This window comes from Heterocephalus glaber, unplaced genomic scaffold, assembly GCF_053883595.1.
Source record: "Heterocephalus glaber isolate CG9 unplaced genomic scaffold, H.glaber_assembly_v1.0 deba00001606, whole genome shotgun sequence".
In the NCBI taxonomy this organism is placed as follows: Eukaryota; Metazoa; Chordata; class Mammalia; order Rodentia; family Bathyergidae; genus Heterocephalus; species Heterocephalus glaber.
The window spans coordinates 8,289,286-8,313,930 of record NW_028258377.1 but is presented as its reverse complement, the minus strand read 5'-3'; the positions used below and the strand labels follow the sequence as shown (position 1 = coordinate 8,313,930).

The window sequence follows — 24,645 nt, the reverse complement described above, 5'->3', positions numbered from 1 at the left end:
GTGATAACTAAATGGGTTTAGCATAGTTCTGTGTGTGGATAATGGAAACCCTATGCTGGGTGTGGGTGGCACCAATCAGTAAGTTTATAGCCTGGATGGAATATAAAGGGAGGGAGGGAAGGCTTGGTGCTGCTGCTTTCTGCCTGCCATGCTATGAATGGTTCTCTGTGATGACCCTTTGCCATAACCCTGCCTTGGAGCCAGCTGACTATGGACTGAAACCTCCACATGCTGTGAGCTGGAATAAACCTTTCCTCCTTCAACTTGTGGGTGTTGGGTATTGTGTTTTGTCCCAGCAACAAAAAAGTAACTAAGACAGCAAATGAGGATCTTTTTAGCATGCCATAGTACAGTCATTAGGTATTTCATTAATTCAGGGATTCTTGACCTACTGTCTCCAGAATAGTTTCATGAGGTGTGTATATACATGGCAAGTATTTACAAAGATGTTTTTATATATGTATGTTGTGCACATACGTATAATTTCATCTCCTCACCTTATCCACTGGGAAATAATCTTTTTTTTTTGTACTGGGGATTGGTGGCGGCACCACTGAGCTAAATCCCTTGCCCAGGAAAATAATTTTTATGGCCTCAAAGAGATTTGTCCTTTCAACAAAAAGAAGAAAAAAATGGATAATCATTTTTGCTTTAGGTTATTAATTTAGTAAATGAAAACATTTAGTATACTTTTAGTTATATGGAATCAAGTTCTGATTCACATGAACCTACTTTATGTCATGTCATATTTTCACTAATCAGTTATCCTCCTTTTAGTAGTTGATTATGATGGATATGGGTAACCAGAGGCAAATTTCAGTACTCTGTAGACTTTGAAGCAAAAGGCCAAATGAGTAAGTCCTAGAAAATCTGTACTGGAACCGATGTAGAAGTCAAGTAATTTATCCCTTCACCTAAAACCCTTAAGCATTATTGTCATAATAATTGTTATTGGTCTTCCTTTTTGAAACATTTTCTTTAATCAATTTCTCATTTTCATACTTGGCTTCTTTTTTGTTTCTCTGGCTGTAATTTCTTGGTTTGCTCGGTAAGATTTGTCTCTCTTTTTTCTGATCTCCAAATATGAAATGTCCCAGGCCTCAATTCTTAGACCTTATTTCTATTTGCATTTATTAACTGCATGGATCTCATTTAACCATGGCTTTAAATATTTTCAATGATCCCTCATTTTTTCATCTCTAGTCTAAACTTCCTCAGTGACTTTAGTACAGTGGCTCACTTGGCAGCTCCACTTAGATATCTGTTAGGTGAGTAAAATTCTCTGTGAATCCTATGGGCTTTACTCTTTATAATAAATCCTGAATGTGACCACATACCACATTTCTCTCCTGGAGTAATGCTGATAACTACTTCTGTTCTTAAGTTACTGCAGTCTGTGCTCCATAAAACAATCAGATTGATCATTTCAAAAATGCCACTGGCCTGCTTTCAACTCCTTCATACTTCTGATTACATTGTGAATAAAAATCAAAAGTCCTTTCCATGATGGGTCTTTTGGCTGTCTTTTTTATCTCACTTTGTATTTAGAACAGGTGTTTTCTTGCCTTTTTTTCATATATGTTGAAATTCCCATCTTTTGGCCTTTGTTTTGTTGTTTTGTTATGCCTGGAATGCTCTCCCTATACACATTCAGACATATGGCTCAATGCTTCCTTCATTTTAGTCACTGCTTACATATTGCCTTCTCAAAGAAGCCTTTTCTAATCACTAGAATTGTACCCCTTTCTCCTTGCCTTGCTTTGTTCTTTATTGTGCTTTCCTTGGCATCATATGTTTTTAATTTTTACTCTCTGTCTCATCCACTAGCATGTAAATTACATGAGGGCAGAAACCTTGTCTGTTTTACTCAAATTGGGATCCCCAGAGGTTCATAGTAAATTCTCAAAAATATTATTCAATAACAGTTTTACTTTTAAACATCTTTACTAAGTGAAGTCCATTTGAACATGTTTAGTGACAGGAAATTCACTAACTTTGTTGAAGATTTTTAAATTTTGATTGTTTAAATTGCTAATTTATTAATATGTTGAAATAAAATCTACATATATAGCTTTTACCTTTTTCTACTTCAGATGTGATAATGAAGAAATTTAATATGTATTTATACTTGACAAACTTTCAGGTATATGAAGATAGTTATTTTTTTTTTGTACCGGAGATTGAACTCGAGTCCTTGCGCTTGCGCAGCAGGTGACGAAACCACTGAGCTAAATCCCTGGCCAAGATAGTTACTCTTTTATTTTTGTTTTTTGAGGTATTTTTATTACTTTAACTTAATTAACATATAGTAGATAGTCTTCTCCTGCCCTGTTCTGTCTTCCTTTGGTTATGTTTTGGTTTATTCCTTTAAAAAGCATGATATCCAGTTCTGAGTTTCATGTTTTAGGATAGAATGGGTCTACTACCTTACAAATATTGTTCATTCCTTGCATAAATTCAGTCTGTGGTCAGTATAACTCTTTGTCAACACATTATCTCACTAATTCTGATTGCCTTGAAAATCCTAGTTCTGCCAGGCATAGTGGCATAAACCTGTAATCCCAGCACTCGGGAGGCTTGAGACATGAGGATAACCATGAGTGTGAGGCCACTTAGTTCAAGGCCAACCTGAACTACATAGAGAGACCTTATCTCAAAAAAAAATCCTAGTTCTTTTTTTAATTATATGATTTTAATTAATTTACCTGTTGTGTACTTGTTTTGAATTATTTTGAATTTAAGACATTCTCCCCCCCTCCCTTTTTTTGTGGTACTGGGGATTGAATCCAAGGCCTTTGCACTGATCTACATCCCAAACCCTTTTCTAAAAAGAAATTCAAAATTTTGAAATGTTTCATGAAATTGCTAAGTTACCCAGGCTGGGCTTGTACTTGTGATCCTCTTGCCTCAACCTTCCAGAGTGCTAGGGTTACACACATGTGCTACCACACCTAACCCAGTTTTTTCTTTTTAAATTTCATTTTATAGTTTGATTTGACCCATTGTTTCTTTTTTTTCTTTTTTTTTATGGTACCAGAGATTGAACTTGGGTCCTTGCACTTGCAAGGCAGGCGGCAGAACCACTGAGCTAAATCCCTGGACCCCATTGTTTCTTTTTAAAAGCTCTTTTTTAAAGAAAGTTCCAATTGTTTTCAATATTAACAAATATTTTAAATTTATACATCAATTAATCAATTGAATTATTTTTGAATCTGTATTTTGATAAATTTTTTTTGTATTTGGAAATGTAGCTGTTTATCTTATTTCCTGGCATTCTTCATTTTTCCATTTAACAAAATTTACTCTAATGTATTTAGTAATTCATTACTAAAGTCCATGATAGAAAAAAAAAATACCAAACAAACCAAAAAACAAAATAAAACAAAAAACACCAGGCATGGTAGCACATGCCTATAATTCCAGCACTCGGCAGGCTGAGGCAGGAGGATCACTTTGAGTTCCAGGCCAGCCTGTACTACATAGTGAGACCCTGTCTCAAAAAAAAAAAAAAAAGTCCATGACATATTTTATTGCTTTAAGATATTAAGACATTTAAAATATCTAAATATTATCTTTGGTTCTCTTTCAACATATTACACAATAGATTACTTAATAATGGTCATCCTAGGACTTGGATTTCTCCTCTTATAGTTTATACATTTCCTTAAATCCAGTGCTCTAATGTCTTCAGTCACCTGAAGTAATACAAAAATGTTATTGTAGCTCTATGGTTTATTTACGTCTCATCTTTTTGTCTTCTAAAATCTCAACTCTTTTTATTTTTTTTTTTGGTACTGGGGATCAAACTCAGGTCCTTGCGGTTGTGGGTCAGGTGGTAGAACCACTGAGCTAAATCTCTGGCCCTAAAACCTCAACTCTTAATACCCTGGCAAGTTGGAAATACTTTGTAATCTAAGAAACTGTGGGCTTATAGATTTCTTTTTTGGTGCCATCCTTTTTCCCATGTGATCCTGTAGAAGCAGCTAATAATTAGTAAGACTAGACATACTCTGTTACTGCCTAACAAATGATTCCAAAACTTAGCAGCCTAAAACATTATCTCAGAGAGTTATTCTGGGAGTTAAGAATGAGAAGTGATTTAGGTGGTTAAACTGGCTTCCATTCTGTCCGAGGACCACTTAATACATCCCTAGGGGCTGTAATCTGAAGGTTTGTTGTGGGTGGATGATCTACTTTCAAGAAGGTTCACTGGAACTACTAGTGGCAAGAGGCTTTAGTTTGTTGCAGGCTGTTGCCAAAAGGCCCTGGTTCCTGCTGTCTTGAGTCTTTCTATAGGGCTGTCTTATTACACTATGGTATGACAACTGGTTTCTCTGAGAGTAATAGCACAGTGGTTATCTGTGCTTTCAAAAATAAAAAGCAAAGTACTGTAAAAAGTAAAAATACATGTCATTATATATTTGTCCAAACTCATAAACTGTATAACACCAAAAGTGAATCCTAATGAAAACTGTAATTTGAAGTGATTATGTGTCATTATAGGTTCATCAGTTGTAACAAATGTACCACTCTTTTGGTTAATGAGGGAAGCCATACATTGTAGGGACAGGGTATATGGAATATGTCTTTATGTTCTTCTCAATTTTGTATTGAATACAAAACTGCTGTAAAATAGTAAAGTCCTAAAAAACAGAAGCCTGAGGTAATTCTCTTGTAAGTTTCCTCCTCACTTTGAAACCACTGATTGATAGTGATAGTGGATACATGTTTTAGAATGTTATTAAATAATGAGGGTAATTGGGTGTACTGTATGTGGAAAATTAAATGTTTTTCTTTATAATAATCTTAAATTTTACACTGAGGTTTTTTTCCCAGTGATGAATTCTTTTTAAAATTACCAATTTTTTTTTCTTTTTTTTTTGGTACTGGGCATCGAACTTGGGACCTTGTGCCTGCAAGGCAGGTGATGGAAGCACTGACCTAAATCCCCAGCCCTAAAATTACCAATTTTGTAATTAAAGCAAATTCATACTAAGCAGTTACATATTAATTACTTGAGAAATATATTTTAGGAAGGAACTTTAATAGAATTTATTATTATGTAAAAATTAGAATTTGTTTCCTGCTTATAAAAGCAGGCCTTTTATAAGAAGTAAACTTTGTACTAGTGTTTTTCCTTGCTGTGATTTGAAAATAGTTTGTCCCCACCAAAACTCACATTGAGATTTGCTCCAAACTTGTTTTTGTCGAGAGATGCAGCGACCTGTGTGGTGTGGTTGAACCCGTAAGAGGAGTACTCCTTTTCCAGAAGGGTGTGAGTTGCTCTCATGCTATTAGATTGGTGTCTGTTAGAGTGTATTGTTGTAAAGGGAGAGTAGTCCGCTTGGCTGCCCCTTTTGCATGTACCCACCTACCCTTCTTTGGTGTGAGTTGGGCAGCATCAGGCATCTGTAGGAGCTGAGCATGTGCTTCTGCCATGCTTTTGGACCTCCAGAACTGTGAACTACGCAAACAGCTTTCCTGTATAAATCTCCCGGTCTCAGGTTCTCATACCCAGTGTAAAGGAAAAGAAAACAGACTAAGACATACACATTAAGCATTTTGGAAAATAGTAGAATGGAATAATGTGAGATTAAAAGCAAAAGAAAACAGAAATTTGTTGTGAATTCATTACTGATTACTGGTGAAAATGAACTTTTTAATATCTTGTTACTTGGTAATGAAGGCAGCATCTAGAGTTAAGGGGATTATGTAAGGTTCCAAAACTTGGTAGCCTTTCTATTTTAATTACATAGGTGAGTTTTAAACAGTTTTAACAGCTGTCTTTCTTTTTCCTGCCTTTCACCTTACAGTGTCTGTTCCATCCTGTTTATACAAAGACATGTCAGTAAACCATTTCCTTGGATAATCTGATTTAAGGGCTAGATAATGTTCTTATGTGAAGTGAAGGAGCAAGTCCCAGGTTAAAAGGACAGCCAGTTCTGCCATTTAAATTTTATTAAAAAATTAAAATAATTTTAAATAACTTGGAAGTTGAACACTTGTATTTTTTCTTCTTGTAGTTGATTACAGACATAGTGAAACCAGTGCCACAGCACTGATGGTTGCTGCAGGACGAGGCTTTGCAAGCCAAGTGGAGCAGTTAATCAGCATGGGTGCCAACGTCCATAGCAAAGCATCAAACGGCTGGTAATGCTGGACTGCATCCATTTCTGTCTATCTTTACATATCTTTTTAGAATTCTTACATTTGCCTTTATTTTAAAAGCCATTATGTAATAGTTGCGGGTGGATCTCTACTTTAATGGTAAATAATTTTGAGTGGCAGTTTTATAATTTTGAGAGCAAATTATTTCTGTCTTAGTCTGTTATCTTTGAATTTTGGCAGGATGGCCTTAGATTGGGCTAAACACTTTGGGCAGACTGAAGTTGTGGATCTCCTAGAATCTTACAGGTAATTCTTTAGTGTTTTAAGTTAATATTATTTTCTTTTTTAAAAAAAGGCTAGCAATATAAATCATAGAATATGTAAAAGTAGGCTATTTTTAGTTTTTTATCCAGAGATTTTTTGGGGGGTGGATATCAGGAATTAAACTCAGGGCTTTGCGCTTATCAGAGGCAGAGAGACTACTTTTTGTAATTAGAAGAAATTTTTCTTTCTGATTTTTTTCGATTAAGATCTGTTGTGTTTTAAGGGCTTACTCTTTATTTTGAAAAATCAGAAGAGGGATTTGTAGTTAAACATGGTAGATACAGCGTGTGTACTTATCTCTGTATTTCCCCAAAACCTCACTAAAACGATAAAGGAATATGAAAGGTATAAACTGACACAGTCAAAGACATTAAGAGGGCACAGTAACAGACAGAAGATGTGAATGCATTCTTGGATGATAGGTAGCTAGTTGATAAGTGGTAATTGACTTAGGAGAACAAAGAAACTCAGTGCTAGTAAGAAACAAACTCACATTAGCTTTAGAACTCTTGAGATTCTCATTCAGTTGCCTTTAAATGAAGCAATGAAAGAAGGGCTAAAAAACAAAAGCAAAAAACCAGAAAACCATTGTGACATGCATGTAGAGCTTCACATCGCCTTCTTCCCTGCCATTAGATGATATCCCTTTCCCACCTTGATAGGAAATAAGAAATTTATTTTAAAAATTGAGCCACAGAGACTTTTGATTTAGGATTATTTAAAAAATTAGATATAGAGGATTTGAACTTGGGTTTACTAGCTATAGTGGGAAAGTAGGGGTGAGGTTATCAAATAACAAAGTGCTTTGAGTGAAAGTCCATAAACTGAAAGTTGAAATGCCATCCACTTCTTTATCATGTTATCTGCTGTTACCTTTTCCTTTTTAAAGTTTATGTTCTTTGTCAGAAAACTTGATATTTCTTTCCTGGAAAAATAGACCAAATTCTAGAGAAAATGTTTGGACTTCTAGGAGGTTGGTATTCCTTCAGTGGAATGACCTTTAAGCCAGATCACTTAACAGTCCCCATGAGTGTACTCAGTTTTTTGCTACTTTCCTCTTTAAAAGCAAAGAACTGCCAAGGGTAAATACTTGAAGAAAAACTGCACCCACAAGTGAAATAAGTAAAACAGAGCAGCAACAGAAAACTCTGGAACTTGGATAAAACTAAGCATCAGTGAGTAGAAGAAACTTGTCCTATAAAAAAGAAACAGGCCATAAATCTTCATTCAGATTTCAGCTTCATGAGCCCTACTCAGTTTACCTGCATTGTCCTTAACCTGTTCTATATTTACTTTTTCTTTTGCCTGTAGAACATGCTACTCTCTATGCACTACATACTTTGCTGGTTTATTGTTTTTGTTTGTTTATTTTCTCTCTTTTCTCCAACAGTGTTTAGTATACTTGTGTCTTTTGTTCAAGAACAGTGCCTGGTTTAATAGATGATCAGTGAATATTTATTGCATGACTAAATAAAAAATATGATAGCATAAAATTTCAGAATGTTTCTTAAAGTTGAAAAATTGTTTACAAAGTAGGGAAAATAGACAAGAGATGGAAAATTGTAGAAAAAAGATAAAGCTTACTTCCTATGTACCTTTTATAAGGAAACTTTTATTTTATTTTATTTTATTTATTTATTTTTTGGTACTGGGGATTGAACTCAGGACCTTGTGCTTGCAAGGCAGGCGCCAGAACCATTGAGCTAAATCCCTGGTCTCAGGAAACTTTTATTTTTTTTAAAAAAATTATTTTATTTTTTCTGGTACCAGGGATCGAACTCAGGACCTTGTGCTTGTGAGGCAGGTGTGGTGCCACTGAGCTAAATCCCTGGCAGGAAACTTTTAGAGAATGTGTTTCACAAAAAATAGATCAAACAAACAGGAAACCCCAGAGAAACATTGTATATCCAGACAAGGATTAGGTCAGGGAATGCTCTGGTTACTGGTACAGAAGGAGGATTGTGATGACAGCTGTCTAGCAGACCCACCCAGTCCCCGTAAATACGATGGAGGGCTTCAGGAGAGAAGTCTTTGAGAGAAAAACTATTACCTGAAAATTTTAAGTATATTAAAAAGCTTTACAAGCCTGTTGGAACATTTCAAAAGAATTAGTGATAAATTCACAGAAAACCAAGCAAATAAAGATTAAACAGTAATTATCCCAGGAAAATAAAAAAGTACAGAAAAAAGGAAATATGATCATAGTTCCCAGTTTGTCTCAGTGGTACATAGTGTTTACATGATCATAGTAAAGTAAAAGCTGAATGATGATTTAAGAAAAATTATGGGATTTGGAGTGGGTGGGATGTTTACGGAAGTAGAATTGGTAACCTTATTTTTCCTTAGTTGGACTAAATTGTTAATAGCAGAAGACGAGTGTTGCTTAGAAATAATAGCAGTTAATTAAAAAATGGCCTAGACAGTTGCAAAAGGTCCTAAGTAGTATGATTGGGTTTTTGTTATAACTTATAAAATTATTTATTAATGTTATAAATATGTATTATGTTAATTTTATTTTTTTATTTTTTAAGATTAGTATATGGTGAGCCGGGAATTTAGCTCAGTGATTCCATTGCCTGCCTCGCAAGTGCAAGGTCCAGAGTTCAGTCCCTGGTACCAAAAAAAAAAAAAGTTAGGGGAAAAATCAGGGCCAGGGATTTAGCTCAGTGGTTTTGCTGCCTGCTGCAGCTGAGCAAGCGCAAGGACCCGAGTTCGATCCCTGATACCAAAAAGAAAATAAATAATAATAATTTTTAAAAAAGGAGAAATCAGAAGAGTAATATAAGTACTTTAAGTATCTTATGAAACTGATTTAATTATCTTTTTTTTTTAAGTAGTGCTAGGGATTGAACCCAGGACCTTGTTTATGTATATTTGGTAAGCCCTCTATCACTAAGCTGCATTAAGCTTATCCTTTGCCCTAATTATCTTTTACTGGACATTTTAGATAAATTTAGATTAGTTATATAGATTTTTAAAATATGTAAAAGAAACTTTAATATATTTTATAATACATTGATAGCTTCTATTTGTTGTCAGCCTATGAGAGTCCCCCCCAAAATGGATTTTGAAGTTAAAATATAGAAAATCATCAAGAACATATGAAATGTTTTATTTGACCTAATTTTTTGTGCTGCTATAGATGTAATCTTGGACACTGTAAGAAGTAAATGTTTGAAGTATGAAATTATTTTTGTAATTTTGATTTCATTGATACTTAGGTTAAAGAGTCTCAAAATTCTTAGTACATCCAAATGCTAATCTCATTTTTGTTGTCATTTTAGTAATAGTACACAGAATTTGTAGTCTTTTAGTGATAACACTTTAAATGTTCCAGTCATTATTTTGGTATTGATAAGTATAGATACTACAGATTACCAAGTAAAACAGTTATCTGGATAATATTTTTAAGTATCTTGGCCAGCTGGGTTTTTTATTCCAAATTTCAAATATTTTAATTTTATTTATTTCAATTTGTGAGTACTGGAGATTGCACTGAGCTACATCCCTAGCCCTTTATTTCATTTTTTATCTTGAGACAGGGTCTTGCTAAGTTGCTGAGTGGCCCAGACTGGAATTGAACTTGTACTCTTCCTGCTGCAGCCTCCCAGAGTGCTGGAATTATAGATATGCATCACCATGCTCAGCAAATTTCAAATATTTAAAATTAAATTTATTATTATGTTTGAGGGATTGATAGTGATAACTCAGTTTTATAGCTTTTTCTTCACTTGTTAAAAAGTAAGAAACAATAAACTTAGAATATTTTACAACAGATCTTGATATTTAAAATACTGCATAGATACATAATCTTAATATTTTGCCTATTGAAAATAGTCTTGTTATTTTTCTGCTCAGCTCTTTGAGAGAAATTGGGCTGAACTGAACTTCCTGGAAATCCTATTGATAATTATTAGTGATAGCAGTAGTTTATGTTTTTATATACAGAATGAAGAAAAGTGGTAGTTTATGCTGATTCTGCACTTTTGGGAAATATCGCAGTTAACCTGCTTTTATAAATAATCTGTACAGCTTTTAAAAAATTGTGGATCACTCATCAAAATATTGTTTATAATAGTGAACAATTAGAAACAGTCTATTAAGAAAATATAAATGAAGCTTGGTAGCGCATGCCTGTGATCCCAGCACTCGGGAGGCTGAGGCAGGAGGATTGCCTCAGGTTTGAGGTCAGCCTGGGCTACATGGTGGTTCAAGGACAGCCTGAACTACATAGTAAGACCCTGTTTCATAAAACAAAAAACCAAAACCAAAACAAACAAAAAAATGTATATGATGACAAAATGTTTTTAATATTTTATTGAGGTAATTCCTATATCATATAATTCACTCATTTAAGTGTACAGTTGATTGATTTTTTTTTTGTATATTCAGAGACTTACACACTTGTTACCACAATCAGTTTTAGAACATTTTTATCACCACAGAAGGAAACTTGTACCCACTAGCGGTCATACCCTCTTTTCCCTCAACCCTCCTAGTACTAGGTCAATTACTAATCTACTTCCTGTTTCTAGAGGCTGTCTATTCTTGGTGTTTCATATAAATGGAATCATATAATGTGTGGTACTTTATAACTGGCTTCTTTCACTTGGTATAATGTTTTTAAAGTATACTCATGTTGCATAGATTTTTCTTATGACTGAATAATAATCCATTCTATGGATATAGGATAGTTTATCCATTTGTCAATTGATGAATGTTCATGTTGTTTCCACATTTTTGCTATTATGAAGGATTCTGGTATGAACATTTGTATATAGTTTTTTTCTTAGTTGACATATATGTAAATATATTTTCTCTGTTTCTCTTGTGTATATACCTTGGAGCAACTTTACTGGGGCATATGGTAACTCTGTGTTTAGGCTTTGAAAAACTGCCTCAGTGTTTTCCAAAATGGCTGCACTGTTCTACATTCCTACAAGGAGTGTAGGAGGGTTCTAATTTCTCCACACCCTCTCCAACATTTGTTACCTGTCTTTTTGATTGTGTCCATCTTACTAGATGAGGATCTCATTGTGGTTTTGATTTGTATTTCCTTGATGACGAATGAAATTGAACATCTGTGTTTCTTTTTGAGAAATGTCTTTAATTTGTGATTTTCTAAAAGCAGTTATTGCCAAATTTTATGTTGAATAAGGTGCTTAAAACTAGAGCATGAATTATATTGCAGCTATACCTTGTCACTTCCTTAGAGCATATTGGAAATTTGAAGAAGGACATAATGGGAATCATTGGTCTTTAAAAGTTACTCCTTTTAATGAAAACTGACTTGGTGTTTTTTTTTTAAGTGCTTCATTGGAATTTGGAAATCTAGATGAAAGTTCTCTGGTTCAAACAAATGGAAATGACCTGAGTGCAGAAGACAGAGAGCTCCTGAAAGCTTATCATCATAGTTTTGATGATGAAAAAGTAGACTTGGATTTGATCATGCATCTTTTATACAATATCTGCCATAGCTGTGATACTGGTAAATAAATACTGTCTAAAATTACTGCAGCAAAATGTATACCTTTCTTTAAAAATTAATATTTTGATTGTCTACATTTACATGCAATTGCATTGATAGTAATGCATGAATAACTGTCATGGTAATTTACCAGTACTTGAAAACACACAGTATAGTTCCTTATAATTACTTCTTTTGATTGCTTCTCATTTCACAAGATTTGGTATTAAAAAACTTCTTCTCCAAGGTGCAGTATTAATTTTTCTACCTGGATATGATGAAATTGTTGGTCTGAGAGATCGCATCCTGTTTGATGACAAGCGGTTTGCTGACAGTGCACATAGGTAAAATCTGAAGTTTTATATTTGTGGTTAAAATAATAGACAGGTACTACAGTATATTTCTCTTTCAATTGTCAACAGATATCAGGTCTTTATGCTTCATTCAAATATGCAAACGTCTGATCAAAAGAAAGTATTAAAAACCCCACCTGCAGGTGTTCGTAAAATAGTAAGCTTCATAAAGTCTTTTTTCCCCGTTATTATTAGTCATCATTCAGTTTTCATATTACTTATAAAATAATATCCTATTGCAGATTCTTTCCACAAATATTGCTGAAACCAGCATAACAGTCAATGATGTTGTGTTTGTTATTGATTCTGGAAAAGTGAAAGAGGTGAGTATGATAAGTTGTATTCTTATTTAAAAGAAGGCTGAATTCTGTTCTAACTAGTGCTTTTCATAAGACAATTCACTTTAGTGGAAAAATTTATTTCTAGATGTATTTAGCATAGTAAATATTGATTTCACTCAAATATTTTACTTTAAATTCAGTATATAGAATCTATTTTAGTTCAGCAAATTAGAAAAATGATTTCTATCATTAAATACTAGAAAGAAAGAAAAAGCTTGGTTACTTATAGTGAAATTTTCATCACAGTGTGAATTCAATTGAATATTTTCTATATTTTTCTCCTACCTTTGGGAATAGACCATGTCCCTCATGTTCAGTGTTAGATCTTCAGTTCCTAATATAGTAAGTGTAATTCAAGAGAACCTTGATGAAAGGAACAAGAAAACTGCAACCAGTAAACCAACCAAATACCACCACCCCCTCACACCCCCCACCCCCCACCGGCCTTAAACTAGCGGTCAACAAACAATAGCCAGCATTCAAGCTAGACTTGTTACCTGCCTTTGTAAAAAAAGGTTTATCACTCTTTTTACCCACTGTGTATAGCTGCTTTCACACTATAATGGCATCTGAGTAATTCCAGCACAGGCCTTCTCAAAGCCTAAAATATTTACCACTTGGCCGTTTGCAAAAACAGTTTTCTAACACCTGATATAAATAAAAAGGAGTATTTGTTTTCTTTCAGTATATAAATCCCTAGCAATTCTTGGTGCTCCTAACTTTTAGTAGAGCCATTCATTGAAAGAATGAAAATGATAGAAATAATTGACTTGTTGAGAATATTATTCATATTGTAGAATGCAAATTATGTTCCTTTAGTGGATATAAATGGTTGTTAATGTGAAGAAATATAATGTTTTTAATGTAGTTTTTAGGAATCTTACAGAGAATAACACATTACAGAATTTGGTCAGATGTATTATAGTTGGATACTATAAAGAAGAGATAAAGTTTATTTTTCATGATAGGACAGTAGTAAATATTTTTAATAAAACTGCAGTGAGCCAAGATCAGATTTTGTTGCTCCAGAATTATTCAATGCAGATGGAAGTAGATTCTGAATATTTTAGATATTAATTCCTCTAGGTATTACTTTTTATATAAACCATAGTTTAAACACAGTGATAGTGTCAAGTTGTTTTACACACATGATTGACAAATGAAATATTTTTATTAAAAATTGAGTAACATTTTCTAAAAATTCTGTAATTAAACTATTATGAGAACCTATTATGAGAACCCATTTGCTCTAGGTCGTTATTGTAATTAATAAACTTTGTGGTACCTGGGGCTTGAGTCCTGGGCCTTCTCACAGAGCTACATCTGCTATCTTTTCATCTTTTATTTTAAAATTATTATTGTTGCTATTGTTGTTTGAGACAAGAGTCTTGCTGTGTAGTTCAGGCTGGCCTTGAACTTGTGGTAGTCCTCCTGCCTCAGCCTTCAGAGTGCTGGGATTACAAGTGTGCATTGTCATGCTTGGCTTTTATTTTTTTATTTTGAGACAGGGTCTTACTGAATCACTAAGTTGCCCCAACTGGGTTTGACTTTGTGATTCTGTTGCCTCAGCCTGCCAGAGTACTAGGATTACAGACATGTATCACCACACCCAAACTATGTAGTTATTTTACATAATGGAAAACATGTCTAAATAACGGAGGTATAAATTCTAGTTAGGAATGTATTCTTTTAAAATATTTCTCTGCAGATTTTTACTTTTGTTTCTTTGAGGCAGTATGAGGTTAGTAATGGTTTTCTTACGTATTTTCCTTTGCAACATTCAAAAGAGGCTCTTTTTAAGTATCTCAGCAGGAGGTAAAGTAGGAGTTAAAAATTCTTGGCTATGGGATAAGATTAGTTTAGTGATTGTTATTCTTCTGGATGAGATCCCTGGAAAGTATTTCAGAAAATGTGCTTCCCTGATCACTCTGTCTTTGTAACAATGAAAATGTGATAGAAAATGACCTCCAGAGAATAGATCAGTTTTCCCAGTCTTGATTTCTCCTGAGAGCTGACTGCCATGAATAGCAGATAGCTCAGCAAAGCATAGAAGAGGAAATTTTATGGCTCCCCTGAGTTTAATTTTGGTTCTTTTTTCCTTAGTGTTTTTAACCAGAGTATCTGGATTTTTCAGAATTAATACTCTTCCAATTATTTAATCAAGATGGGACTTTAAATTGGGTGTGTTAAAATATGTTGATAATGTTTCCAGTTATTTTCTCTTAAGTACCTTTTATATTTTAACATAAAGATGATTTAAATATTGCAGAAATCCTTTGATGCACTGAACTTTGTTACAATGTTAAAAATGGTATGGATTTCTAAAGCTAGTGCCAAACAACGAAAAGGCAGGTAATGTATATTTAATGTACATTCATTCAGTTGCTTGTAAAATGGAAACTTTCATATATATTACATATTTGTCATATATTCTACCTTCTGTAACATGTTAGTTTTCATGTTAACATTAACTTTTATAATATAAAATGTGAAGTGAACCATTTTAACACTTTTTTAAAAGCTGAATTTAGATTATATAAAAATTTAAGACATTGTGGTATAATGCACACTAAGATGCAAGAAGCGTAATAAACAAAAGTAAAAATTCTATAAATATTTGCAATATAGGACAAAGGACTAATGTCCTTATATAAAAAAAGTTCTTTAAAAAAATAAAAATCAAGGGCCGGGGATTTAGCTCAGTGGTTCTGGTGCCTGTCTCGTAAGCACAAGGACCGGTGTTCGATCCCTGGTACCAAAAAAAAAAAAAATCAGTAATCTAATTAAAATGGATACAGAGCAAAACTGTTGGTTTACCAAAATAAAGAATATACATTCCCTGTTAATACATTACCTCATATACACCAAAATAAGTGCAAATTAATGGAGTACTATTATTTATCGGATTCAATGAAATGAAAATGTTTTATGGTATGCAAAATGTAATGGGAAAAATATGAGCCAGGAAACTTTCTTTTTATACTGATGGAAGTGTAGATTGTTATGACTTCTTCAGAGGGTAAATTGAAACTATCCAAATACTGCCTTTGATCATGGATTTTACATCTCATAATTTATCCTGATTATACTTGTACATGTGTGTAAAACTATGTTGAAGAGTGTACTTGCAGTGTTGTTTATAATAATATAAAGTTGGTGTTGTTTTCAGATAGGGAAAATGGAAAGTAAGGTTTATTTAGGATGAAAAGTTAACTTTTGGTTGTGTTGAATTTGAGTTACTGTGGAAAATCCAAGTGGAGTTGTCCAAGAGACTTGTGAGGTATAGGTCTATAATTAGAATGAGAAAATCTAGGATGGATGACAGTTGAAGCTAGGAGCATAATTAAGATCACCTCAGGAGAGACAGAAGAGCAGAGAGTTCATCCTCTGAGAAACATTAACTTTTATAGTCTGGGAAAAGACCTTAGTGGAAGCTGGGTATGTAGGAAACCTAATGGGTATATTGTAGGGAGTATTTGATGAAGAAAGGCATGGTCCACCAATGTCAGAAGGGGATATTTCTGTATCTCTATGATTTAACATATTTAGTCCTGTCATTAGCTGACATAGTGACTGGATGTGTTTAAAAGAGCCTGCTTTTCTTCATGATATTTCTCTGATGTTTCATAGAGTGTTACACAGGTCTCTATCATTATGAGATAAATGTTAGTGACATGAAGATGTATAATGAATAATTTATGCAACTCTAATCAGTGGTTGTTAATAGCTTAAACAAAATGCTTGTTAATAGCTTGGCAAAATTGATTGAATTTAAATTACCCAACATTTATTCATGCTTTGTTCTTTACTTGCTTTCAAATGTATATTTCTTTTGATTTTTACCATAACCCTGGCAGCTATATCAGGTAGGTGTCATTTATGAATCTCAGTAAGTGAAGTGAGTTCCAGACAATTGAAGTATCTCCTGAAAGGATTCATGGAGAATTAAGAAAGAACTCACGCTCAGATGTTTTGATCTTAGTTCATTCTTCTGTCTTCCAGATCACATTGCTTTTACAGTTTACTATAGCGTTTGTTCCTTGTTTGAGTATTAATTTTGTATTTTGTTTTTAAGAGCGGGGCGATGTAGACCTGGAGTTTGTTTCCGTCTGTTTAGTAGAATCCGATTTCAGAATATGTTGGAATTTCAGACTCCAGAACTTTTGAGAATGCCATTACAGGTAGAAATTTAAAATACCTTTTAGTGGGTAAGGAGAAGGGCCATTTTAATTTCTACTAATTGGACTTGGAAAACAATACATTTATAAAACAGTTGTGTATAATGGATGGTGGATACTGCATACCTATAACAGGATTTTTTTCTGTATAAAATAAGACTTCAAAATTTTAAAGAATTCATTGAATTACGGGGCAGTTTATAAGAATATTGTTTTTATGTACTATTTTATGTACTATTTTGAGTTTCAGCTACATAGCATTCATCCTAAAAATTGTCAATAGAATTAGAAAATAAATTATTTAAGGTCTAAAAGATAATACTGAAATCTCAGTGAGAGATGCTGAGATTATCTTGATAACTTTGGAACTGGATTTAGTAATATTACCTGGCTTTTATTCATTGTTTTTCCTTAGGTTTTATAACTTCATGAAACAATCATACACACTGTGTAGTTTCTAGGGAAAACTACCAGAAGTGTCTAAATCTGACTCTTTAGTGTATTAGTTTAGATGCTGGCTTTTTTTTTTTTTTGTACTGGGGATCAAACTCGGGACCTTGGGCTTGCGAGGCAGGCGGTAGAACCACTGAGCTAAATCCCTAGCCAAGATGCTGGCTTTTAAACCATTAAAGAGATGCAGGATCATGTTTTTGGCATCCATATACCTCAAGTGATTTCTCACCTCCTCATGCCTATGGCTTCCTTCTGGTGTTGGACATATATTTTCCAGTGTTGCAAATAGCACAAAAGAAATCAGACTTTTGAAAAATTTTTCCGCAAGGCCAACTTTACCTCTGCAAAATGTTGCACTGCCAAACAAAAGGGTTGGCCAGCTGTTTATCCCTAACATGTGATGTCGTCACTGTGCCTGCTCTGTTGGTGGGAGCATGGTCTTACAATCTAACCTGATTGGCTGGTTTGATGAAGTCATGGTTGCTAGACCTGAACAGATCCTGTGACATGGGAATCTCTATTACACACAGTATTTATGGCAGGTGAACTGGCGTGTGGCCCCTTGTCTTAACTTGTCTGTCTGAGGAATGGTGAAGCAAGCACATGTACATTTTACAATAGGATTTTACAGAAAAATAGAAATTTGTATAAAATGGAGTTATCTTAAATATCCCGTTTGACAGAAAAGACCTTTGTCACACTGGAATAAAACCTAAAATTCTTAGCAAGCATCTGAATTATCTGTTCTTGTCTGTCTCTCCAGTTTTATTTCTTGCCTTTCCTCTACAAAGATTTTAGTTTCTCAAGAACATCTTATTTTCTTGTACCTTAGGGTCTTAGTGTGTTGTCCCCTCCCTAAATTCCTCTTGCTTACTCCTTCTATGATAAATTCTTACTCAGTCATTATGTATTAAGTGTCATTTCCTCTGGGAAACGATCTTTGGTGTCACATGGCCTCCCTCTTCTGCCCTTTCCTGAAATTCTTTTACCGCTTTGGCTCTTGTGTCCTTTATAACGTTTAGGAGAATTGTAATTAGGTAGTTAATTAAATATTTAGCTTAAAGATCTCTTCCACAATACATTATAAACTCCATGAGAGCAGACTCTTGCTTGTTCTCTGCTTTTTCTCCAATTTGCTGCATAGCACCTTGCACCTAGACAGTGCCTAAATATTTGTTGAACGGATAAAAATATTCTAAAATAAGTATATAGAGGAAAAGATAATCTTTTTGCATAGTTATTCTGAGTGTTAACTGTATATATATACGTAAGAACTCTGTGAGGAGATGTTGCCAGAGGTGACATTGATAATTCTGGTCTGAGTTGATTGAGGATATTTATTAAGGTTCTGGCACCCTATAGCACCCTATACAAGCCCAAGTTTGGTAGAAAGACATTGTTCCTTCTACTATTCATTCTAGTCTGAGACCTTACTAGACTGTATTTGGGAACTGTAATGCCCATGATTTCTTTAAGGATAAAACATTAATGTTCTTTTTAATTTTTCAAAAATTATTTACTGTTTTGACTTATAGGAACTTTGTTTACATACCAAGCTGTTAGCTCCAATTAGTTGTACCATAGCTGATTTCCTTATGAGAGCTCCTGAACCTCCACCAGCTTTAATTGTAAGAAATGCTGTACAGATGCTTAAGGTTGGTAAGAGATTTATTTTACTTGATTTTCTTACTTGAAATTTAAACCAAATAAGAATATATCTTAACTAGTTTTCTGCTGTTGAAAAATAATCTTAGATCATATATTTTGAATAATACTCTTGTAAATAATAATAGGTAAAACAGTAGTCTGTATATATATTTGAAGAAAAGCCTGTTTTTATGAGATATGGTAATAAGAAAATTTTGTTTGTTTGGTTAAGATAAGGTCTTGCTTTGTAGTGCAGGCTGGCCTGGGACTCACTATGTAGCCCAGCCTGGCCTCGAACTCTTGGTGATCCTTCTGCCTCTGCGTTCTAAGTACTGGGCTTACAGGCATGTGCCACCACACCTGGCTGAAATTTGTATTTTTTTCTTCTGGATTTTTAAAGTTAAACACAGTTTTTGGTCATGTCTAATTCTGTTCTCTGTCCTTTGATTTAGTCAATAGATGCAATGGATGCATGGGAAGATCTCACTGAGCTTGGATATCATTTGGCTGACCTGCCAGTAGAACCACATCTTGGTAAAATGGTGCTATGTGCTGTTGTTTTAAAGTGTCTGGATCCCATCCTTACGATTGCCTGCACACTAGCTTATCGAGACCCTTTTGTACTGCCTACTCAGGCCTCTCAAAAACGTGCTGCTATGCTTTGTAGGAAACGTTTCACTGCAGGAACGTTCAGTGACCATATGGCACTTCTCAGAGCATTCCAGGTACTATTACTGTCATTTGTTTCTGGAGATGTGTTAAACAGGTTTCTGGAGCAAGTATAACAGTTTAAAATAAACAATAAGCAAAAATAAAAATTCTATTAATTTTGTTTTATTTGTGAAGTTACATTTTATTAACAGTCCAGAAAAATATTTTCTTGCTGTTAATGTTAAAATTATCAGTTTTTCTTTACTTTGTTTTTCCCCTCGCTTTATATACATTTAGCTTAGAAACAAATTGTATTAAATTTAATATCCACTTACTGGATTTTTTAAAAAGTACATCTTTTAGGGCCAGGGATTTAGCTCAGTGGTTTCGCCGCCTGCTGCCTGCTGCACAAGCGCAAGGACCGGAGTTCAATCCCTGGTACCAAAAAAAAGTACATCTTTTTCTTGAGTGTTCAAGACACTACGTTAAGACCATAATTTTATAAAGCAAAAATTATTTAAAACTTTTTGAGATAATAGAAATTGAGGAAAGAAAATATAAGGGAAGTGAGCCTCTGAGAAAGAGAAATAAAATATAATTTAGAAATTCAGATATATGGAGAAGATGTTGTTTTTGAAAACATAAACATCTTTGTATCCTTATATTCTCTTGAATGTAAACTATTTTTAAAAAATTTTGCTTTGTTTATGCAGAAAATATAAATTTTAGACATACAGGATTTTTCAAGCACATACATAAATTTAAAAAATCGTGAACTCTTCTAAAAGTACTATAAATGGGTGACTCATTGTTATTAGTTGAGTGTATTATATGCCATATATATATATATATAAACCAGTTGAATGATAGAGGAAAATTTGAAGCAAAATTTCTGTTTTTTGTTTATTTTTCCTTCCTCCTCCTACAAAAGCAGACAGGAAAATCATTGCTTTGGTCTTTCAGTTATATTCTAAAAGGAGAGAACTCATTTTCAAAGAGTAGCTTTTTAATATTATATGTAGATTATTTCTAGAAATCCCACTTTCCATTCTCAGTTTAAGGGGTTGATGTGCAGGTTAATTTTGGAGAACCACGGAGTGGCAAGATTCTTATATACAAAAGTGTTAGTGCTTAGTTGAAAATCTTTCACACTTTTGTAAAATAAAATTAACAAATGCATCTATGAAGGTAAATATTCTTATAGTATTGGTCATTTAAGTTACTTGATCCTTAGTTCTCGTTGACATTTTATAAACTCATTGGCTATCAAAGCAATTGGAGTAAATTTAACTAATGATGCATTTTATTTGATCGTAGTCTTATATTTTATAGAATAATTAAAATAAGAATTGACCTGAATTGATTAATATAGTGGTTTTCAGTTACTTTGTTGCCTCATCAAGAAGTGATTGGTGGGGCCAGGGATTTAGCTCAGTGGTTCCATTGCCTGCCTTGCAAGCTTAAGGACACTAGTTCGATCCCCTGTACCCACCCCCCCAAAAGAAAGAAGTGATTGGTAAATATGTCTTGTTTGTAATTCTGTTTTTATAGGCATGGCAGAAAGCACGAAGTGATGGGTGGGAGCGGGCCTTTTGTGAAAAGAATTTTCTTTCACAAGCCACCATGGAAATAATTATAGGCATGAGAACACAGTTGCTTGGTCAGCTTAGAGCATCAGGTAAAGTCTTCCTTCAAAGAAGCTATTTAAATCCATAATATTTCTAATGTTTATGTCAGCTTCTATTATTTTTATATTACCATGTTGCGTGTCTTATATTCCTGAACTGATTTGTAGGCTTCTACCTATATAAACTTTTACTTGTTGAAAGAAATGATACTGCAGAAGCTGTAGTTGAGAAATATATGAGCAGAAGCTGAACCCTTTTGATACTGTTGGCAATGAAAAATTTATAACATACTTGTTTACAAAGCAGTTTAGATCTTGTAGTTGTTATGTTTTATCACCATTAATAATTATTTTAGCTCTAGAAATTATAAAAATGTAAATAGATTGTTTAAACGCTGTTTTTTATGTTTTTCAAACACTAAAACACTGGTAATCACTTGAAGGCATTTTTTTTGAAAGGGGATTTAGTATTGCTTTTTCCTTTTAAACTTCCTTGAAAATATTTTTGTTTTCCTTCTCCTTTTCCTCCCCCCCTTTGGCTCCCCTTTCCACCTCTTCCCTCTCCTCCCCCTCTGTCTTCCCATTTTTTCCCTTGCCCCTCCCTCCTTCCTTCCCTTCCTCCCTTCCTCTGTTTTTGGAGTATTGTAATACATTGAAGTGATAACTGTGATTGTCGAAAGTACCAGAGTCCAATTCATGGATTATTTAAAGTGCCAAAGTAATATAAGGGAAGAACCAGAGGATTTGGAGTTGTCTCATATATGGGGAAATAAGAAAATTTTTTGAAATTCAAGCAGATATACTGTATTTACTTGACTTCACTTTTAGACTGTCATAACCACGACATTTTTAATTGTAGTTAAAAAAATGATTTGGGTTTCCACTTGTGAACCTAGCATGTTTCTGAAAACTGATTTTAAGAATGTGCATTTAAAAAATGTCTAGGCCCTCAATAAATACTATACTTAATCTCTCCTGGGCAGATCTAAAACTTTTCTTATATTGGTTCTATAGTTTAGACTTTCCAGAACAGATTCTATTAATTGTAGAATTTGGATATCATTAAACTTACATGGGACATACATTTTTTTAATAAAAAATACAAATTTTGTTGTTGTTTTTTGTTTTTTGGTAAGAGGGATCAAACTCAGGACCTTGCACTTGAGAGACAAGCAGTGGCACCACTGATCTGAATCCCCAGCCCCAAAAAACATAACAATTTTAAAGTATCTTTTGTATAATAGAAAAAGTATTTTTTCCTCTCCAAAGTTTTTTGGTGCATGTTTGTTATACAGAATAGTGGGTATTGGCATATTATACATGCATATAACATACTTTGATCTTCCCCGTCCCCCATTGCCCCTCCCCACCCTCCTTTCTTCCCTCCCCCTTATATTCTCTAGGCTTTGTTAGAGCAAGAGGAGGTGGTGACATTCGAGATGTTAACACAAACTCGGAGAACTGGGCTGTTGTTAAAGCTGCATTGGTGGCAGGCATGTATCCCAATTTAGTCCATGTGGACAGAGAAAATGTAGCATTGACTGGGCCAAAGGAGAAAAAAGTACGATTTCATCCCACTTCAGTTCTCAGTCAGCCTCAGTACAAAAAGGTAAAATATTTTTGATATTCTTAGACCTTGAGATAAAACTAATTTAGATAGTTGATCAATGAAAATACTCCAAATATCTACCTGCTTTAAGAAATTATCTATCTATCTATCTATATATATATATACAGAGAGAGAGAGAGATAATTACACATTGGAATATTTTGTTGAATCTTAGAGTGGAAGAGACAACTTTGGAAGGGTAATGAAGACTTTTATACAAACTACATAAGAAATGACTTTAGTTTTTGCTTGGTGCTATCACACACCATCTATTTCCTCCAGGGACTTTTTACATTTTAAATGTATACCCAAAATGTTACATGATAAATACAGTTAACAATTTAAAAATTTATTTTTCTAACAGATTCCTCCAGCCAACGGTCAAGCTGCAGCAATCCAAGCACTGCCCACTGATTGGCTTATTTATGATGAGATGACCAGAGCCTATAGAATAGCTAATATTAGATGTTGTTCAGCAGTGACACCAGTTACTGTTTTGGTGTTCTGTGGGCCAGCCAGGTTGCCAAGTAATGCTCTTCAGGAACCTTCATCCTTTAGAGGTAAATGTATTATAAAGGAAATAAAAATGTTTGAAGTGAAAGATTTTGTTTTACTAAACCTAAGAGATAGTTGTGAAATTTTTGTTGTAGCAGTTTACTTTTGATGTAGTAAGACAGTTAAAAAATATTAATACCACTATTCTTGAAATTAATTTCTAAGGTAGGTTGCCATCAGTTAGTGCATTTCTAATTAATCTTGCTCATAGAAGTTTGTTTTCTACTTAAAGTAAAATGATAATTTAAGTAAAGGTAATTTTTTAATAGAATAAGTCACTAATAGTGCACTTTTAATATTACATTTTTCTGCTTGTTTATATGAATTATTTTTCCCATACTGTTATTTTATATTCTGCTATCTTCATTATAGCAGATTATTTAAAACATTTTTAATATTTCAGTCACTGTACAATATTCTATCACATCAGAGTGATACAATGCATTTAAAATGTTTTTTACACTTGGACATTTGATGGATTTGAATTTTTAGCTATTCAATAAATATTTGTCAGATACTGTGCTAAGCATTGAAAATGTAATAGAAACAACATGCTTCTGTCTCTGGCACTTTATACACTCTTGCTAATAGTAAATAAATAGCTAATCTTCATGGTGTTATCGGGGAAATATGTCTCAAAAAAAGAGATCAGCTCTGTTAACTGTTACTTTGGGGAGACAAGAAAGTCAAACTGAAAATTGTAACTTGTATTTGGCAATATGATAGTCTAATAGTACTATTGTATAAATAGGATTCATAATATACTTATAATATTTTAAATATTTGTTTTAATAGGATTTTTAATACTACTACAATTATATGTTTATTGTTGAAGCTGAACTGTAGGGTTTGAGTAGTATGTGCTTGTATGCATTCAAATATTTGTGGGTTTTTTGGTGTTATAAAGTTTTAGGGTTAGGCTCAGGTTATTAAATACATTGGTCAATATTTGCTTCCTTGAAAGTTTCAGAGACTAGGTATTCTGGATTTGTTGGGCTTTTTTAAGGATATCTTTTTTTTCCCCTTAAATATTGGTTTGAGTTTTTCCATTTCTTTTTCTTTCGATTTTAGTAATTTTTTTAAAGTGCATAATAAATTTGAAGATTTCAAATGTATTCTATAATTGTGCATTACATGTCTTTTAATGTGGCTTAATTTTGTAATGTATTTTAGACATATTTTTATCTCACTTGATTTTGTTGATGGATTTATCTTTGCTTCTTTGTTTACAGAGGATTATTTCTTTAATCTTTTCAAAGAACTAGATTAACTATTATTACCATTTTATCTCACATTTATCAGTATTTTGTTTTCATCTTCTGTTATGCATTG

General features: G+C 33.6%; 1 protein-coding gene across 3 annotated transcripts in view; it reads left to right on the top strand.

The window, feature by feature from the left end:
* Ythdc2 (YTH N6-methyladenosine RNA binding protein C2) overlaps nucleotides 1–24,645 on the top strand; it is a 65,496-nt gene that overhangs the window by 25,747 nt on the left and 15,104 nt on the right. For all 3 annotated transcript variants that reach the window (XR_015444737.1, XM_087194716.1, XM_004836185.4), the window contains exons 11-23: nucleotides 6,024–6,150; nucleotides 6,349–6,414; nucleotides 11,742–11,920; nucleotides 12,147–12,243; nucleotides 12,322–12,409; nucleotides 12,495–12,575; nucleotides 14,863–14,945; nucleotides 16,669–16,774; nucleotides 18,760–18,879; nucleotides 19,324–19,596; nucleotides 21,074–21,200; nucleotides 22,553–22,758; nucleotides 23,123–23,318. Coding sequence is in view for 2 of the 3 variants with exons in the window: in XM_087194716.1 (XP_087050842.1) it covers nucleotides 6,024–6,150; nucleotides 6,349–6,414; nucleotides 11,742–11,920; nucleotides 12,147–12,243; nucleotides 12,322–12,409; nucleotides 12,495–12,575; nucleotides 14,863–14,945; nucleotides 16,669–16,774; nucleotides 18,760–18,879; nucleotides 19,324–19,596; nucleotides 21,074–21,200; nucleotides 22,553–22,758; nucleotides 23,123–23,318 (1,749 nt within the window). In the remaining variant the exon portion in view is untranslated. The remainder of the gene's footprint in view (nucleotides 1–6,023; nucleotides 6,151–6,348; nucleotides 6,415–11,741; nucleotides 11,921–12,146; nucleotides 12,244–12,321; nucleotides 12,410–12,494; nucleotides 12,576–14,862; nucleotides 14,946–16,668; nucleotides 16,775–18,759; nucleotides 18,880–19,323; nucleotides 19,597–21,073; nucleotides 21,201–22,552; nucleotides 22,759–23,122; nucleotides 23,319–24,645) is intronic.